General features: G+C 44.9%; 1 protein-coding gene across 2 annotated transcripts in view; it reads right to left on the bottom strand.

Annotated features, from left to right (window-relative positions):
* Positions 1-20,615, bottom strand: part of LOC149360174 (glutamate receptor ionotropic, kainate 2-like) — a 104,192-nt gene that overhangs the window by 27,599 nt on the left and 55,978 nt on the right. For both annotated transcript variants that reach the window (XM_089572197.1, XM_089572198.1), the window contains exons 3-7: positions 17,746-18,009; positions 11,037-11,221; positions 6,339-6,392; positions 4,690-4,866; positions 1,981-2,145 (exon numbers count right to left, since the gene is read on the bottom strand). In XM_089572197.1, the coding sequence (XP_089428323.1) occupies positions 1,981-2,145; positions 4,690-4,866; positions 6,339-6,392; positions 11,037-11,221; positions 17,746-18,009 (845 nt within the window). The remainder of the gene's footprint in view (positions 1-1,980; positions 2,146-4,689; positions 4,867-6,338; positions 6,393-11,036; positions 11,222-17,745; positions 18,010-20,615) is intronic.

The following is a 20,615-nucleotide window of genomic DNA, read 5'->3' as shown; positions in this document are numbered from 1 at the left end:
CGGAAGAAGGGGCCATTAGCTTCAATATTTCAATGTGAGTACCTTAACATTTTCTAATATTCAATATTTTTGTCCATTGATGCTGGTCATGAATATTTAATAGGTTACTCAGGTAAAAGATGTCTTTGCCATTTTGGTGCTACCAGTACATCCAGGTATAAGAAAACATGTCTCAAGACTAGGGTGCGCGATAGCAGCATGCTTCTGTGGAGCTACCACGCTGTGTCACTAAAACAGAAATGACATTTTTCGCACTCCTTTCGCAAGATACCGCGTCGCACTTTTGCGTGGGGCTGCAAACTGCGCTAAGGCAACATTTGTTATCTTTTTACCAAAATGACAGCAAAATGCGCTGTCATGCATGGCCGCCTAAATGTGTATCAGGCAGAACAAAGCGTTCGTATGCTAGTGATGTAATGGGTGCTAGTTCTGTGAGAAGCAATATCAATTTCAGAATGGGTAGCAGGGGCAAAACAGAGGTTTCTGTAAGCGACGAATTGGCGGCCAAAAGTGAAAAACTGCTGAGCAGTGATGTAGTGGTGGTCACAAGGTATTGATCGTGGACCCGCCACGCGAAAGCACCGGGTATTTGCTATTTCGGCCACCGGAGTGTTTGGTACCGAGCTTCCAGAGCAACAAAGCTTACGGGACTAAAGAAATCCGCGCGCTCTTGAGGAAACAGGCAGCGGCCTTGTGCCCTACTACACTGATAGGCTGAAGCAGGGTTGCCAGCGACAGCGAGGCCCACTGCGTTCCGGCGTCTGATCCTAAGACGACGAGATTCATCGGATTAGCTCTGGAAGCGCACGAGGGATTTCAGGCGGCGGCGGTTAAATTGGCTTCCCGATCGGGAATTGGGTCGTGACGACACCGTCTCGGCATCCTCTTCGGCCCACTCTACTTTCCTTGAATAGGTCATGCCGCTCGCTCGCCCTGTCTCGCGCCCTAACGCTATTTCTGATACTCGCAATGCATGAGTAAAATAAGGGCAGATAACGATAAGTCCTTGTTGCCAAGAGCAGGCAGATTGTCTCAATGCGGACACATGAATAACAAGGATTAGGGGTTTTTATTTGGGCTGCGACATCGTTCTTCTATTCTGCGCCGTATGGAGTACTTGGCTGAATTTTTCATGTGTTTTCGTCATGCATTCTGAAAAACATAGCACTGAAGACCCGCTTCCTACTGTCAGGAGGCGTTTCTAGAATCGTTAGTACTACATCATGATGCTTCCTGGTATCACTTACCTGGCGGACACGGTTTGTTGCGAATGGAAATGCCATGACAACAGAAGCGATGACACCAGCCCTGACAAACTGCTTCCTAAACATTTCCTGCCCTTATTTACTATACTGATTTCTACAGGGAGCATGTGTACGCGTAAATTACTTAGATTGTTTTCAAATTATCAAGAAAATTTGACAGGCGCAAGGCACCCCAAATAAGCGCCAGTCCTACAGCGCCTCCTTCTCCACCCCCGAAAGAGGATTTGGTTTAGTTAATGGGATTTCACGTCCTAAAGCGCCTCAGGCTATGAGGGATGCCGTAATGAAAGGCTCCGGAAATTTCGACCACCTGGAGTTCTTAAACGTGCAGTGGCATCTAGTACACGGGCTTCTAGAATTTGACCGCCGCGGCCGGGATCGAACCCGCATCTTCCACTACCGAAAGAGAAAGAAGAAGCTGGTGCGTGACTTTCCTAAAACCGACTTCAAAAGAAGGCCTTACACATAGCTTCAGTTAGATGGAAATTAATTAAACGCCTGAAATTAAGCAACAAATTAATCTAAATTTCGTAAACGCGAAGCTCTATGTTCTGAGCAGGGGCAACTTCAAATCTAAAGCGCTTCGCCTACCACTGCTCGGTAGGTGCGAAACAGAGCTCGGAGAGTTCAGCCATCGCCACCACAAACTACCCAAGTAATCTGTGCCATGTAATGGAGTGGGGACAAATGAAAGAAAACGTCACAGTGGTCTTACCTGCTTAACGGCTCCAACGAGGTTCTTTGAGTGCTGCCAGGCCTCGGAAGTAGGGCCCCCACGGCAGCGCACGCTGGGTGGCCGGCCGAGATTCCCTGCCCGCGCCAGGCTCTGGACGGCTCGCACCAAGAGTTCTACCGCGTCTTGCGCCACGGCCGCGTCTGTCTGGGAACACAGCCCAGTGCTCGATGAAGCCACTCCGGTGAAGTCACGGAATTCAAAAAGCAGGGCGTGGAAAAAAAAAAAACCCTTTTTCTAACCAGTCATTAGCTTACTTCTTCCTACATTCATTTTCTTGATTAACGAACGAAAAGCGTTCGCAACCGCTCCCTCTCTTCATTCTTGAGGTCACTACAACAACTACAATGACAAAGAAACCAGTTCATGGCGTTATGCTTTGAATATCTCATCTGTTCTGTCCAGTGTTGAGTTTGGCAGAAAATAATGGCGACGTGCGGTTTTCGGGTGAGACGCACTGTGATTCATGGTTATAAAAAGGGTGCCTGTTTAGTTTGTTAAGAATTGCCAATAATTTGTAATCGCATAAATTATGTGCCTCTTTGCCGTCTTTTCTAGTGAACCTAATGCTTCGTTATTTTATTTCTTTGGTACTCATGGTTGCCTCATGCTTTCTCAGCCTTTTCTTCACGACAGTCTCTCAGCACTCCGTTCATCTAGCCAAAGGATAAATGTATGTTTATTTTAATTAAAAAACAGAAATAATGCGAGCAGTATTGCTAAAATGATAGATGCCATGCATACTTAAGGCCTCGGTGAGTCCAGTCATGATCGCTAGTCTAAAGCGTAGTTACGTGTATGGATAACAGAAACTCAAGTGGTGCATTAAACTCAGGAACACAAGATGAACTGGTGCCATTTGATTCATTTTAAAATTCCTAGAGTTTGCATTACCACCCACATCCAAATGGGCAGAAAGCAATAGACAATAAAGTGATGTCCATAGTTCACACGCGTATAATGCGTCCTCCTGAGGAGAAAAGTTTTTGATCCATGATTTACCTGAACCATTTCCTGATCTAAAAGCGAAGGTCCTGAAGCAAGTTTACAAAATATTTAGGTCCAAAACTAAAAAAAAAATGGATGGGAAAAATTTGAAAGGCCTTAGAAGGAATCCAACAAAAATAATTGTAGTGAGTAGGGAAAGAAAGACAAATTTTTACAGTGTCTTCAGACCACATTTTGCTGTCAGAGAAATTTTAAACAAGACATGTACAGGTTTATTGGCACTGTCAGCTATGACAAAAATGCGTTGAGGTGTTAAAGTGGCGCATAGACACAATAGCGTGAACTACAAAAAGTAAAAATTTGAAGGCAGGTTGAGTTTGCTGTTATTCAGGCATGAAATTGGGCAGAGACACTTGAGACTCCTTCCGTGTGGGAATACAAAAGCGTTACTAACGCTGTGCTACTTCTTCGGCGTTAGCGTATTAACGCGGACGACCAACTTTCACTCCGGGTGCTTGCGTTGTCGAGGCTAGACTTTGATGTTTTCCTATTTTTGATGGTTTCCTGTTCACTGAACGAGCACGCACACAAAACTGGCCACAGTGAAATCCAGCGGCGATGTATGAACCCCCCCCCCCCCTACACACACACGCACACGCACACGCACACGCACACGCACACACACGCGCGCGCGCGCGCGCCCGCGAGCGAGCGCGCATGCACCACCTAGAACGCTGTCCTACGAACGATTGCTTCACAGTTTTGATACGAAAGTCTGGGAAGGCATACATTTGAAGGTGCATATGTCTTCGATTCGAATACCTGTCGCAAGCTAGCCTCCAACATGACTACCACATGTAAGCTATTTGCAACGACGAAATGTATGATACCACCCGTACTGTACGATAAACGGTTACGTCACATTTTTTGTACGTGAATGTCGAGAAAAGTGGAACGACATGGACGATGGCCAGTGACGGGTATATAGAGACGAACGACATATATAGAAATGTTTAAGGAGAGGTGCTGGGCTTGCTGTATGCGTCATACGGGCACTTGATGACGTCATTCTACTTTTCCTGCCATCGCAGGGATTTTCTGTACCATCTTCGAATACACACACACATTCACACGCCGCCGGTTTTTCTCATAATGGGACCAGTAATGATTTGCTGCAGTCGAAAACGTCCGGAATGGGCTCATACTGAATCTCATCATGAATAAATATTGCCATTGAATAAAAGGTAAATAAATAAAAAGGAGTGACTATAACAAACAACTACGAAGGTCATGTTGACAAAAGAAAGTTAATCTTCGTTTTGGGTGAAACTCAGCGCTTTACAAATTTGCTAAGATGCTGAAACGTACCACGCAACGCCTATATTCTTTTCGCGCTCCTCGTTTCCAGTTTACTTTTTATGTACTTGAATCGGTTAACATGACAAAAGGCGAAACATGTTTTGCAAATTAGAGAGGGGTAGGCTATGAAAATAAATGATCAAGTTGCAAAGAATGCCTTATAAAAAACAATTTCAAAGAAACATTACGTAAAGTCTCGCACATTCCTTACAATGCTAAAAAATCTGTTCCAATACGTGCTGCCCAACACCCGGTAAACTTTCATTACTAAGTCTTACCAAATTTTCCACAACTCACTTTCTAACAGGCTGTGCAAACTTCCTGTTCAGTCAGCTTAACCTGTTGCCTAATATTCAACGTTCGTGTAAGGCGTCTCCAACTCACCGTTATGGGTTTTCTCCGAGCTCTCTGTCCCAGGAAGACCGGGTAGACGCCTGTGCCAGCGTACGCCTCACGTACGGACCGGATGTCGTGCTGCCACAGCTCCTTGTTCAGCAGCTCGAAGCCACTCAGGTTGGTTCCAGAGTTTTGGAAGGCCGATAAATCCACCGTGTGCAGGTCCTGCTCCATGAAAGATATGTATTTATTTATACACAAAAATTGAGATCATACGCACTACTTACTCCCATGAGCTCTTTAAATGTTTGAAGTCGAGTATCCATCGAGGGCTTAATTATTGAGCGAGACTTTACCCTATTTGGTAGTCAGTAGTCAGTCCACTGGGCGAGATAGGCATGTGCTACCTAGTTATGAGATTGCGCAGGCGGGTGCCCCTCTAGTTTTAATTCGTTTACATCCGCATCTCTAACTCAAGAGGCAGAAAAGCAATCACAAAATCAAGTAGCACAAACCACGAACTATTGACACTATAGTTAACAGCATCGGGTAAACTGCACGGACTCAGAAGCCGCCTTACGCTCCCTCGACAAAGGTAGTTTAATAGCTTCGTACTACGTTACTCTGTTTACTCTGGAATAACCCATCAAGCCGGTAAAGTACGACTTACTATGGCATTTCAATGGACAGCAGAGACTATCTTAATAATGGAAACACTGAAGCTGAGGCAGCGGCTAGGCTTTCTGAAAAAACAATGGTAATTCTGAGCTTCCTCGTTTCAACTACCTGTGTTGCGCTGACTTCTGAATTGTATCTGTTCTCATGTGATCGTAAACATGCGGCTTCGCTCGTATTCTATGCAGTAGAACTTATATTTATTCATTATTTCCACTCGCTGTTTCATTTCAACTAAACAGACGTCGAAAAACTCTTATCCGCCATTTGCGATTTGGAATTGCCTACATAAGGCTCTTCGCACACAAAATCGCCACCACACATTGTCCAAAATTTGCAGGTGCGCCCTCGGAGAAGAGAATTTTTGTACCTAACCAAAGAGTAAGGTTTGCATGCTTTGCTAGCGATACGCTTCGGCTCGTCAATATTTTGTGTGCACTACCACTGCTACGAGTGGAAAAATTGATTTCAGAGCTTTTTTGGTTACGGAAAAGCTCGGTAATTCAAAAAGCGGAGTTCTACAAAGCTGAATCCTGTGCATATCTGGCTCCTTTTAATGCAGAAACCTGGAGTACATTCCGCCACTTCAATGGCCCTGCATCGCGTTACATTTATCAACTTCAACACAGCCATTTCGCCTAAAAGGCAGACAATAACACTTGGTGAAATTGATTACTAGCAAAAAAGGGCATGAAATTTATATACAGTCGCGGTGAAAAGTCTCTGACTTCAACCCTCTCTCACAACAGAAGTGCATTTGTCAGGTGACACCCCCATGCAGTGTGGGATAGTTCGCAACTTGAAGGGGGGGGGGGGGGGGGGGGGGGTCGGTTAGAGACCTTTGACCTCGACTGTACCTAGTGATACCACCATAAGCGCTGGCATTGTTGTACCTGATGCTTTGAGTATTAATAACTTTGACACTGGAACAAAAAACCGCAGAAGTGGAAAGACGCAAATACAAATCGAGCAGGTGCAGCTGAAAGTCATGGTATATCCGAGAGCAAATGAGATAAACATACCAAAGTGGTGACGACGTAGTTATGGTACTCTGTGATGATGCCAATTTTCTGCGCCTGAAAAAGAGTTTTTAATGATGTCAGAAATGAAGAGACGTTTATGTGGTCATCACGCGACTTTCATACCATCAGGCGTACTCAGAAATCTCTCTCTCTCTCTCTTTGCTCGGAAGACTAGAAGTCGACATATTTTATGATCAGGTACAAAGGCAAGTTTTTACAGGGTGTCTCACGCAGCATACGCAAACCTCTTGCGTGATACACTTGTGTCACTTAGACAATACCATCGCCGGCTACTTTCATGAAGCACGAAATGAAGAAACATCTGTTTCCTCAGACTTCCTTGCTAGTTTCAAAACCACAGGTGGTTTAAATTAAACCCCATTCCTTAAATACGTCTTGTGCTATAGTCCCGTCATGTTCCAGCAAATAAATTTTCACTATTGAAATAAATTCATCCTGTTAACAAGCCAAATAATCACTATTCGCCACTTAAATAAGCATGTGTCTGTGAAGGGAGGGGGGTGTTGAAATTACAGATCTGACATTTAAAACTAGCCGCATGAGCCGGGGAATTCTACAAGACCTTCCATTCGAAATCTCTATGGCACCCAAAGAAGCCGCTGGTAACGTAGTTACTCTAGTTTAGTTACACAAATGCTCTTATACTCTGAATAAATGGCAAGAAATATACGATGGCAGTTACAGGATTGTGTCCGCATTCGTTCTGATCTGGTCACCTTTGCGCGACCATAAGGCATTGTCATGTTCGCGCCAATAGAGCTGTCAACGCAGGTGAACTTTCGACAACATTCTACTTTTCCCGATTTTCCAAAGCTTTTCTGTCAGTTTGGAGAAACTGTTTATGATGGCCAAGTGTTTTCACAAATTTCGCCATTTATTTATTTATTTATTCAAACTGCCCCCAAAGGCCCTCATTCGAGGGTATTACATGGGGGGGGGGGGGGGGGGGAGCAGGTACAAGGCGTTGGTTAGAGGTTATATTAATGCATTGAAATAAAACAAGTACAAATCACAATTATTAATAAACAAGTACAAATCACAATTATTAATAAAAATAGGCATCCACAAAAAGAGACTAATGACTACACATTGCAGAAAAATTTCAGGAATAAATAACACATCACCGCAGCAAGACAACGCCGAAAAAGGAAGACGATGTACAACTGAAAAAAAAAATACACAGACAATGCGTCGAAAAAGTATCCTGACGTACAGCTGAAAAAAAGTTCCTTTTTATTTTTTGAAACATGAGTGACTAAGGCGTTGTAACTTATATATGTCAGATTCTCAGGCAATGTCTGATAGTAAACAGTTTCATTCAGTTATTGTGCGCGGTGAAAAAGACCATGCATAATAGGATGACTGGAAATTAGTGCGTCAACTTTGTAAGGATGATCACGACGTTGAGAGATAACCGGCGGGGGCTGAAAGAATTCGCCATGAAGGGAAGGATGATGATGAAGCTTGTACAAAAATGATAGGCAAGAAATTTTACGGCGCAGTGCTCACTTTTCTAACTCGGCTTTAGACATCAATGAGGTGACGCTGGGGAAACGTAATAATCAGTAAAGATGAATCGCGCAGTACGCCTTTGCAAGCTTTCTATGTTACTGATGATATAAGTCTTGCCGCCGCGGTGGCGCAGTGGTTATGGTGCTCGGCTGCTGACCCGAAAGACGTGGGTTCGATCCCGGCCGCGGCGGTTGAATTTCTTTGGAGGAGAAATTCTAGAGGCCTGTGTACTGTGCGATGTCAGTGCACGTTAAAGAACCCCAGGTGGTCGAAATTTCTGGAGCCCTCCACTACGGCGTCTCTCATAGCCTTAGTCGCTTTGGGACGTTAAAACCCATAAACCAAACCAAACCGATACAAGTCTTATGAGGAATCCAAATGGCAGACGCGTATTCACTTTTCGGACGGATTCATCTGGTATATGCTAGTTTTTTTTACGTGTTCCGGCCACTTTTAAATTATGTCCCAGAAGTCTGAAAGCGTGATTAGCGGAGGCAAGAGTAGCTCACTGGTTTCCTTAACGTGATACAAAGCTGTTGTACTTGTTTTACGAAACCGCAAAACCTGACTGCTAAATTTTTTTTTATTGGAAGAAATTGGAACAAATATCAGTTCTTTTTGTTCTCTCTGACCCTCTAACCATTAGAACGTACACCACCGTAAAGACTTCATTTTGATTATTTCCTCGTTTAACTTCCTAGAACGCTCTCTCAATAAAATCTCCAAAGCACTTATCCTAGGGTTTCCGTTAGCTATGCTAGTATACCAGCGACACGGTAGATTTCGTGAGAAACAATAAGTTGCATCTGTTACGTATGTCCTGTTCTTTTCATGTTATGTCAACGTCTTCTAGCGCAGTAACTTTATTTCAGTCGTTTCTTTCGAAAGTTCATTGTAATTGTCAAACGTTTGTGACACTTCTATCGTCTATATATATATATAGAGAGAGAGATAAAATGGCGAGGTCGTGCGAAGCCAGTAGTAAAAGACGGGCGAATATTGACTGAAAACATTTTGCGGGTTGCTCATACGCATCCTTGTCTTATCAATCTATTTCTATTCATTAAAATAAGGGGTTCTTTTGTAGTGATCTCTCTCACTTCATGCTCTAATATCTACATTTACTACGCGCGAAGCCGTGAAAGAGCACTGCTGTGCGAACGCAGCGTACTCTATGCAAGTATATATCGGCCACACCCTTTTGCGCGCGTTAAAGTGTCATGTGTGATGAAGACAGTGCAGATAAAAGCTTCAATAAAAGCTTCAATAAACATTCAACTAGGAATCAGACGTGTGCAATTTTTCTACCAAAACGTTAAACGAGCACATACAAGAAGCGTGATCTGCAATAAAAACTTGGACACGTTATTCGCTGTGCACACGCATTTACAATTATGCGAAAGCCGCAGGCACATTGAAAGAGGCATCTGCGGGATACGAGCTATGCTTCATGTAAACTCTGGCTTCGTATGAAACGCGTTGTAGTTACTGCCAACTCCTTATGACCTCCGCGGCTTAAATTAAAGACAAACAACACTTTCAGAGACCGGTAGACACGTTGACAGTTGCATTAAACCAATATGACTAGATGTAAATATCCCAGTTCTCAGAAAGAAACAATACCGCACTTAATAGTGTCTGATTTCGAAGCTATGAACCAAATTTCTGCCCAACTCCCCTCAACGCCGACCCCCGAAACGGCTTCCAGTACGATAGAAATACATTGCTCGGCATGTTTAAATTGTTAGTTTTAGATTACCGAGATCCGTCTGAGCAGAGCAGTGGGCCGCTGAAAAAACAGTCGCAACTTAACAAGCTTACGATTCCTACAACATCCGGCAGCAGTGACCATCGACTGTATTTCAGGGAAGGGAAGCAAAATCTAAGCCATAAATCACATTCAATGAGATAAAGAAAACAATATTAATGCAAACGTAGGTGGCTTAAAGTTGAGGAAGAAGAAAGAAATCAGCTATCCAAAAATTTATTGAAAAAATATATAAGTTAGCACCGTCCTCTTTTTTTTTCTTACGCTCATTATTCGCTATTCTTGTTCTTTTTCACGAAACATTAAGCATGTCTGTTGGGGCTGGGTACTGGTTAGCCGCAGGCTCCTTCGCATTCACTTGGCGCCTCTGCTAGTGTTTGCTCAGAAGCTTCAACTCTAGCAGCGGTCACCACGGACTGAGATTAATGGATCGTTCACTGTTTGAACCGTATGTTCTTTGTTTGACCGATGAAGTAAGCCAGAGCATGCATGCATAGCTCTAGGGATTTCTCCACTGGTATGTGTTTCCCAGTGAAGCCTGTGTTTCCCCGTGAAGCAACAAAAAACTATTGCATAGATTTTTTTCAGGCCCATTTATTAGCGACAGCTGTTAATGGCACATTATCCCAGTTTCGCGGCAGAGTACGCTCTTCGCACAGTGTACAAATGTGGCAGCTTAGGAGATTGCCAACACGGCAACAATTACACCATGGGCAAGGTAATTAGCAGGTAGCGCACTGCCGCCAACAGCCTTAAAGAAGGCAACGTGAAGAACGAAGGATCTGGCAGCTGCAATAGAGTCTATGCAAAATTTATAGTGTCTATAAGCTAGAGTGCTGCTCCACGTGGTTGCGTGTAGGCAGAGGACAACAGAAGAAACCAAAACAAGATGAGGAATGGCACTGTTTTACATTTTACTCCTAGAATGGCCTATTTCTTGAGATTTACGCTTTGGCCCGATAACGTCCGTGCAGCTTTGCTGGTGGCTGCACAGAAGCCTGTCTTTTAGAATGTTGTAAGTACATTGAGTGAATATGCCAGCTCAGCCGTCATGCCTTCGCTTGCTGAATATGAAAGCATGTTATAAAACAGAGCAAAACTACCCACTCTGCCAGCACCCTCTGATTTAGCCGTTGTTTTGGCACCCACCAAAATTATCTTGTGTGTCTTTGCCCGTTCAACACAGCACGTCAAGAAATGCTACCTGCAAAACCTTACCAACAATAACGTCGTGCTGCTTAATGTCGGGATCCCGCGACAGCCTTTCGGCAGGCAGTGTGGTACAAGGAACAAGCATCACAAGTGCGCTATCGCTGCAGAACAGCTATTGCTTATTCTACGCATTAGGTAGCACGACGCCAAACTAGGAGCACATTTTGAGCTTCTCTGTGCCTTACGTGTTTGAGCACGTCCGCCAGCCGCTGCGCGGTCAGGTCCAAGACGATGTTATTCTCGCCGGCCTTGGAGATCTCTCGCAGCAAAGGACGCGGATCTTCCTTGTTAAGCAGAAGCCGCAAGGATGCCGGGACAGGCTGGCCACCGGGCAAAGGCATGTGGAGGAGACTGCGCAGCCGCACAAGCGCTGGAAAGGGGGTGAAGAAGGCACCATTCACGCGGAGAGGCAATCATGTTGGAGAGGAGGAATAACCGCGAGCTTGGACGAGACTTAAGAATGAGAAGAAGGCAAAACGAGCGGTAACTAGCAACTAAAGTTTATTGGGAAAAAAAGACATGTTGCAGCAAAGGTTCCATCTGCGCATAGCGCACGTAACACCCTTACATTGCGAGAACTAAGATAAGGACACTTGGAACACGCGAGATGGATAAGGAAACAAATCGAAACGAAACGAACACAAAAAATGATGCCCAGGCTTAGCTTGGTTAAGCCAAGAATGCGTTGCATATTGCGCGGTCTTTTTGCGCGAGGTATTGCTTGGCGGCACTCGATTTTCTCAGCACCTTTTCCTCCGTGACGTATGGATGGATGGATAGGAGCGCCCCCTTTGAAACGGGGCGGTGGCAACCGCCACCATGCTCAGCCGTCTTTTTTTTTCTCTCTTTTTTTCATTCTTTTCTTTCTTTCTTTCTTTCTTTTTTCTTTTTTTCCGTGGTTTGGTGACGTCACGTCACGTGGTGACGTGACGTCACGAAACCACGTGACGTGACGTCACGTGGTTTGGTGGCTGCCCGGCCGCGCCCAAGGGCTGAACTGAGTGATTGCAATATGCTACGCATAAAAACGAAGGATATACCTGTCACAGGTTGCCTATCAGCGGCAATCATGATCAGAAGCGGAGTGCATTTGGTCTGCTAACCATGGAAGCGACTTTCCCTGGAGAGAGCTTTGACTCGCAGGTACAGTCGCAGACAAAATAAAACTTCGTACCTTCTTAATCGCTTTCTTAATGAACATGCGATAGCAATCTGAAGTTGGCCCGCGCCCAAGTATCGCGAAAGTCCCCTTAAATTTTTCATGTACGCTCGCTCCAAAAAGTAGATAAAGGGTGCTAGCTGGGATTAGTGGGTCGATTAAGGTAAAAGAGTGGCTTTTATTAGTGTAATCCATTATAATCATCCTAATCCTGGTACTGCAACATTCTATTCCTTGCATTTTAAAATTTTGCGGTGATGCTGACGTCACAAGCCTCTTGGCCAATCAGAGAATCGAGTTACGGAGAAACCGTGTGGTTTTTTCAAGGCGACAACCTAAATGCTTTGGCATTAATACCGGCCACACTTTCAAGGTTAATTTTTTCCGACTTGTTACTTAGTAAAATTTATTAGATGTTTTATGCATACGCACGTTAATGCCGCTTGCGCTCTTGCGCGCCAGTGCTTTTCGGTTACGTAACGTTAAGCAATGCGAGAAAAGAGTTGGAACGCCGAAGGCTGGTCGGTGTTTTTCTCTCTCTGATTGTACTTACCACCAGAGGACGTCAGGAGGGACATATTCTCGGTAAGGAGGAAAAATTTTAGGTAATTTATACTAGCCTTATTGAAAAACACAACCGAAAATTTTCTGTTGTCATAAAAGACTTTTCTGTAGCAATCTGTAGGGACCTAATAGAAATTCTCGTAACAACAGGACTTTCTGTAGTATTGAGCAGTCTCCTGTCGTAACGACAAAGCTAGTTCTGCCGCAACAACACACAGCTTCACAATACACCAGAAAAGCCTGTCGTACTGACAGGACGACAGAAATTTCTTTGTAATTTAGGACCGGCTAATGAATCTCAAGAGTTAATGCTCAAGTATTGGCGCTTTAAACGCCACAGTGCACCGACTGCGCACATCGCCGATGCGATGATTAGCATTTTTGCGAAGTATAAATTTGCCGCAGGTTCGATCAACGATTATTATATCAACGATTATACTGAGGTTCTTTTTTGTTCCCGGAGGGTCAGTGGCTATGACGCCCGGCTGCTTACCCGAAAGACGCCGGTTCGATCCCGGCCTTGGCGGTCAAATTTCGATGGAATCGAAATTCTAGAGGCCCGTGTACTGTGCGATGTCAGTGCACGTCAGAGTACCCCAGGTGGTCGAAATTTCTGGAGCCCTCCACTACGGCGTCTCTTATAGCCTGAGTCGCTTTGGGACGTTAAACCCCAATAAAACAAACAGATCTTTAAATTTACGATGCAGTTTTGTAGGAAGAAAAATATTTTAGTGATTAGCGGCTTACTATCACCTGGTTAAGCCTTGGTATGTTTATAGCGCACATAAAGCAACCTCCGGTTCACTTTTTCGTCGTGAATACTTAAAAAATAACAGTGACACTTCTAAAAGTGTATGCCACATCTTCGGCGGAATTAATAGCCCTACGTACTTGTGACAATTTAATGGCAATTTGGGCACTGGCGGGGCCATGCGCAATGATAAAACATGCCTTTCCTTTCATGGTGGACGTGAGCCTCTAGCACGCAAAATGTGTACTCCTGTTGCGCGAAGGCGGAAGCAACTGTTATTTGTGATAACGGCTCTAGTGTGCTAGTCTGACAGCTTTTGTCTATCTCAATATGGCAGCTGCACCCGAGACTTCTACGAACAGAAGCCGCAGGAAGCGATGACGTACGCTGCCTCCTATTTTGCTTTCTGCAAGTTCTTCGTGAAAACCTTCTTCGAATTTGGGACGCGATCAGTCAGCCGGTGCTCGAGTTTATTGTACCTAAATTTTCGCAGGAAGAACAGCACTTCCAAAATTAGTTCCATGTTCAGTAGTTTAATGCCCAGCATACTGTTTTTTTTTTACTTTCGTGGCTCCTAAGAACGGTGGCGCCCAAAAAAATTTGTAGTCTAGCTCGCCGTCCAGGTGAACTATCGAGATATACAAGTAGTCTAATCATCAAAACGCCAGTTTAATTTCAAAGCAACTCCCTGGTTGTAGTTAAACCATGTGTCACTCGGCTCTAATGCAGAATATTCCTGTCCGAGTATATGAGAGCATTCTAGTTTGAATGATTATAATCACCTATAGGAAAGCTCAGCAGCTCTCAAACTCTGGAGTTGTTAGTAATGGTGTGGAATATTGTGAAGTCTATAAGATTTAACTATTTCAAAACTTGTGTGTTAAGAAATTAATTTAGGCTGTCGTGGGGCTATGCAAGAAAAAGTGTATTATAGAGCTGGCAGAAACACGTCTGATAATTAATCCCCTGCGATTGTTCCGTGCTCATGTGCTGATCTACAGGGCGGCGCGAATAATTACCGTTCATTAATGCTACATCAATAACGGAGAGGATTCGAACGAGTTTGGTGGCAGATATTCCTGCCATGCAGAGGATGCAGCTGGGTTTATTTTGAAATTTATACTATTACTGAAAAATTATGTTCGCCTACGTTGTCGAAAGGTCTTCACGAAAAGTTGGAATGCAAAGCCTTGTCATGACACTTGGGGCGGCTGTACTGTGCAAAAGCCACCGCAGCGGCCTAACTGTTTAAATTAGTCTTTTCGCTTTACCTTTTCAAGCAACTAAGACAGCAATTTTTTCTAGGGCCTGAAGTTGCGTATTTCCAACGGTACGTCCACTGATTTATGATAACAATGAGAGCGTGACTCACACGGCTATATCAACATCTAGTTATGGTATATCGTAAGTACGAACGTTAGCTTCCGAACGTTAGCTTTTTCTTTGGGGTAAGGGGCGAAATTTGTGTTAGCGGAATCTCCGTGCAGAGCCACAAATATATCAGCGCCTACACCAGGATCAGCGCCTTACAACATGGAAACGACACTGTGTGCTGCCTCAGATGCGTACTTTCTCGAATGCGTACTCAATGCGAACCAAAAAAGACGGCATTTGCCGACGTATCTCCGCAGGAATAGACAAATGACTTTGGCATGTATGAAAAGAAAAGTGATGCGCAGGGTAGAATATTTAGGGAGAGGGGGCGAACGCTTGTCTGGGCAAGGACAGAGTACAGAGGGGAAAGCCTAAATGGGGTGCAGATAAGGCCAGGAAGCTCGTACGATGAGTTGGCACATGGCGGCCTTCAATTAGACGAACTGTCGCGGAAACATCAAGTTTTCGCAATTTCGGTCCACAGTGTTTCGTGCGGTTACGCCGACCTGATTTGTGCTGTCATGATAATGCTTTGGGAGCGAGTGGCTGGGAAACAAAACACTGCCCTGTCGTAAACATATTCACAGGAAAATGCTACAAAAACATGCTCTGTGGAACAAGGCTCTCTTACATGACACTGTATGACGCAGGTCCGACAACAGTAACAGCACCGAAGGGATTATCAGAGGTGCAACAAGAAAAGTAACTGCTTCAATTAGTCTTTTCACTGTACCTTTTCAAGCAACTAAGACAGGAATTTTTTCTAGGGCCTGAAGTGGCGCAATTCCAACAATACGTCCACAGATTTATGATAACCATGAGAGCGTGACTCACACGGCTATATCAAAATCTAGCTAGGGTATATCGTAAGTACGAAGGTTAGCTTCCGAATTGCGTTCAGTATTGATGTGACCCCGCAGCTTTGCGCACAGTGCAAGAACTTATACTAACTTAACCGCGAGGCCACATGGTTTGAAACTTTAACACTCGAATTGAAGTGGCTAGGAGATGCATTATTTCCAGGAAGGACCCAATCTTTCACGTGATTATTTTAGCCCCGCAGCCATCTATTATTGGTCTTTCAATAAAATTAACCAAAATAATCTCAATTCCTAACGACGAAATATGCGCCAAATGCTGTTTTTTTTTATCGCACAAAATATTACTCTGAATAAATATGCCTGTTTGCATGAAGGATACCGCATGTCAACAGGCGTGATTAATTTCCCACGCCCCAGTACGTAGGAGCCGTGTCAAAACTATTCCAAGTGCGCAAGATTAATGGTATTTCGCTGTTGTGTCTTCGCTTTAAAATACTTCCTCTCTCCGATTATCAATTTTATTTTTAAAAAGTACTGGTTCCAGATGGTGGAAATCAGTAGGAAGTGCGTCTAATAAAGCATTGTTCCAAAAACAATGCTCCAAAGTTGTCGCCATCCGTTTCGTCAGTAAGACGCACACACTAGGGAAATCATGAAGGGTTATTAACTACCGACTTCGTGAAGACGACATGCAAAGAATCAGAATAACGGATTTCGTAATCAGAGCTCATTGAGGTCCCTGTTCTTTGAACTGCTAAAATAAAACTGCGTTCTATCCTGACCAGCAAAAGATTGTAGAAACGAAGGCATGTCAGTGACGTGGCTAAGAAGACGTGCTTCATATTTTCGGGCCCTCATTCATTTGTTTTTGTTTATTTCGTCATTTTTTTATTTAGTGCTCATTTATTTATTTCGGCACGTTTCCCCCGTGAATGCTGCATGACAAGAGGAGAGAGAAACAAATTTACGCACATGAGTAACATGAGTCATGAACATAAAAAAAAAACTTTACCGCGCATAAAACGCAAAGTAAAAAACATTAGATGCAATCACCTGCACATTAATCTTATTTCAAAGGCAGAGCGCGGGCAGCGCTAGAAAGTGGGGCCTAAATTTCTTTGATACAAGAGGAGAACGATATTTGAAAATGTCACTGCGATCGTTGAATATTGAGCTTTACAGTCATGATAGCTTTTTTTCATGATGTATTACAAAATTTCAAATAGTTCTTTGTGACGGGAATCGTCGACACTTCATTGACGCCTGTAAGCGCGCCAAAGCATTAAACCAGATCGCATCCGAAAAAGTTTCAGAGGCAGCTGTGAAAAGTACAAGTAGGAAATGTGGAAAAAACAAGAAAATAGAGAGCTTTTGGTTTGTAACACTTTTTCTTCCGACCCATTGTTTTCCACTTTATCCAGCGGTAACCGTCGCCTGTGTTGTAAACACAGACTATGTCATTCGCCAGATCTCCTAAGAAAGGTGGTATTAACAAATGGTAAAGGTCAAAATGGTCTAGTTAGACATTACGGTCCCTCAAACATTCTTATTCGACGAAGAACTGTCAAGAAGCAGCAGCGAAACCTTTGCCCTCCACATTCTACTAATCTAGTGAGAAAGTGGTGCAATACCTCTTCGCTAAGCCGTCAAATATACTGCAATATAAACACTACTTGAATTCTCTTTGCTGAAACTACTTACTTGCATTCTCTGTGTCATTCCGTATTACGGGGCATGCTGAGAAGCAACGTATACGATCCGCAATCTATTCCTTTGATTCGCACCGATATTCCGCCAAAACTGAACTTATCTTTGATTGGCAACCAGTACTTTTGTTTTGCATGTGCTTTTCTGCCAGTTGTTCACAACTCAAGCCTTAGATCTATATTTCTTACAACAGTACCAAAATTAGCAAGTTGAATGCCCTGCTAAAAGCTATCATTGGCTAATCGGAAGAACTTCTCAAAGGTGATACGCGGGTGTTTTCGTGATCGCCATCGCTTCGCGTTTGTGTAAAAGAATAGCTCTGCAAGCATCCAACATCCGCTGCTTGCTCGCACGAAGGCTCCTGTTGCCCTAGCTTTTTGTGCCTAGCTTGCGACGATGCTAGTAGCAACGCTATTTCTTAATTTTTTATCGAAGCCAGCATTGCCTTCTTTTTTATCGCAAATCCTGTCTATAAGAACTATTTCCACCGCCAAGATTCCAACACCAGCTGAGCTCACCTTCTGGCCTCTCGTAGACGACTGTGAAGTGCGTCCAACGCTGGGCTTCGACAAGGTCCCTCACTGCTCGGGCCAGCTCCTCGGCCGAAGGCGTCAACGTCAGAGAGACAGAGTCGGGAGCCACGCGGTCATCTCCAAAGTCCTCCCGGTGCAGATAAATGTGCGGCACCCGGTGCCTGAAGCAGGCGCTGCGCACCAGAGATGCCGTCTCCGGCAGCCGTGGACCCAGAACCGCCAGCATCCCCTGTTCCAGGAGCCCGCACACTGGTGTCCCATGAAATATACGGTAAGAACGTCATTATTCCGTGCACTTCCTGCAACAAAAAAATGGCAGTGGCATAGCTTAGCTATGCCAGGATGTACGTAGCGAGAGGTACGGTATATCCCTGGTCTCGTATCCTACGCCGCACAGCGTCGGCCTCCCTCTCCTTGGCCGCCATGACAGTGTGGTTTTTCTACCGCAGCATCACCATCATTCATACACCACAATCCTCCTCCTACCCTTGTCGCGCATGCGCAATAGAGCACGGCACGCCAGCTGCGTGTCGCGCATGCGCAGTTGCTCTCTAGGTCGGAGGCGAGCAGCGTCGGTATAGTGTACTAGATTAGGTGTAGTGGGGCGAGGACTGGAGACGCTGTGCAGCTATAATCCCAGACACGCCTAGGTGGCGTTGCAGTACCTTTCACCTGGGTCATCGTCCGCACTCCCGCATGCTCCCACTCAAGCGGCGTTCTGGCGCGCGCATCGAATGTATTTTATGAAGTCGATTCAACGCTAATTCTATGGACGCTTAAAAGAAAGAAAGCATGCAACACTACATATACTGCTTACAAGTAGGGCTATGCGGAGACTGCGATAAAAACAAGGAACCTTTTACCACACACAGAACAGCATTTATTTTATTCAAAAATATACAGCACTGAAGGAAAAAGTACTGAGAAACCGCAGTTCACGTGCTCCTGCTGAGCTTAAGATGTTTAGCTCGCTGCCGTTTTGTGGCATTTGAGCTATTCAGGCCCTTAATAAGGAAGTGCAAGCGCGTGAGTATGTAAAATGAAACAATTTTTACACTCACTTGTTCCCTGTGCTGATCGCAACCAACACTGTTAGAGCTCAAAAAGTTCGCTTTTACTTGTGACGCAACATCACAGATGCTGTTGGCATGCAGCTCTGTTACACTAAAACATTTAGTGAATATATTTTCGAGTGCAAGCATGAAGTTGTACAGCACTTTTGATGGGTACAACATCCACCCCAGTCACATTGCTCAGTAAAGCTAGAAGGGAGGCGGTCAGAAGCTGCTGCTGCTGGCTCAATTAGTAGTATCTTCTTACACGACGCACAGTTGAGGCTGAGCACGCATTTTCGTGCTACATATCCAGCAGTGTAGTATATAAGGCGTGCATCGCTTCTCTCAATCACAAGTGAGAAGTGTTGAGCACTGCTGCGAGGGATTGTTTTTAAAGAAATTTCTGCTTCCTCGAGTTTGCCTTGAGCAAGCATCTCATCAATCCTTTTTGGCCCAGGCTGTGAGCATTCCCGGTCATCAACACTAATCAGTGCACTAACAATGTCAGGCTCAGCATTAGCGCCATCAACGCTTCTGGCTAGGTTATAAAAGGAAAGGCAATTAACTGTAATCAAGAACTGCTCTGGTGAGGGGTGGGCATTGCAGCCACTTGACTGACGAACAATGCCAAAGAGGTTTTCAAGAGGGTCAGTGCTAAGCCGTGACGTCATCATGTATTTGAACCCAATAGTCTGAGTCAGGTACTGCAATAGCGAAAGTGTACTCATGATAGTGACTCTGAATCCCGTTGATGTCGATTCACTAACAAAACCACCCTTACATGCTTCCCATCTCTTTAAATAATCCAGGAAGTCCATAAGGGCGGCTGCATCCGCAGAATTTGGCCTCAATGCCTGAGCTGCATACCGGGATGTCATGAGATTAATCAGCTTCTCAATCCTTCTGCAAAAGCAAACAGCAGAAATGTAAATCATCAAACTATGCTTTCAAATATGCAGAAAAAACTGCTAAATGCCTACTTACGTCGATCTCGAGTGGGCTTCTTCGAAAGATACTTCGGAAGGTTCGGCAGTATAGTGGGCACGGCGTCCGGTGAAAGCGATGGCTTTGCACGCGGAAGGCGCACCTCTTTTCCATCAATTACATGCACATAGTCTCTCAAAATGTACTTATCCTCGAAGTGCAACTCACAAAGAGCGTCAGTCACTTCTAAAGCCTTGTCAGCGCGATGAAGGTTGCGCTCCCAAATCCGGCGCTTGCATTCGTCATCGGGGACTCCAAACAAAGAAAGTTTTGGCGAGTTTTTAGCGCCACTATACCCCGTCCTGCAACCAGGCGCGAAGCAGTAGTTCCTGCGTCGAGGCTTCATCGTGAAGAAAAAACACAGTACACCACGAACATCGGAGCACAGCGAAGCGTCAACACACAAGAAGCACGTCGAGACAGGCAAGCCGGCAAGCAGCCGCTGCGCCGCGCCGGAATCCCCAGGTGAAAGGCGCAGCTGCGCCACCTCGCGGCCGCTTGAGATTTCTGGGATTTGAGCTTCACGCGCGCAGCCTACCAGGGCCTTCCCTCGGCCCACTACACCTAATCTAGTACACTATAGCGTCGGCACGCGGTGCCGGAAGCTGTGACGTCACTCGGCGGCTTTTCTCGGTCGGAGACGAGCGGCGCGGCATGCGGCGCACAAGCTGCGCGGCTGTGATGTCACTCCGCTCCTCGCGCATGCACACAAGTGGCGCCGAAGGCTCACAGCAAAACGGCCAGAGTGTGGGTAATGTAGCTCTCGCTGCAATAACAAGTCTGTGAGCACTTGAGTCTCCGAAGAAACTTTACTCG

The sequence above is a fragment of the Amblyomma mixtum genome, chromosome 2, assembly GCF_055824585.1.
Source record: "Amblyomma mixtum isolate Tamu chromosome 2, ASM5582458v1, whole genome shotgun sequence".
In the NCBI taxonomy this organism is placed as follows: Eukaryota; Metazoa; Arthropoda; class Arachnida; order Ixodida; family Ixodidae; genus Amblyomma; species Amblyomma mixtum.
This window is presented reverse-complemented; position numbering and strand designations above follow the sequence as displayed.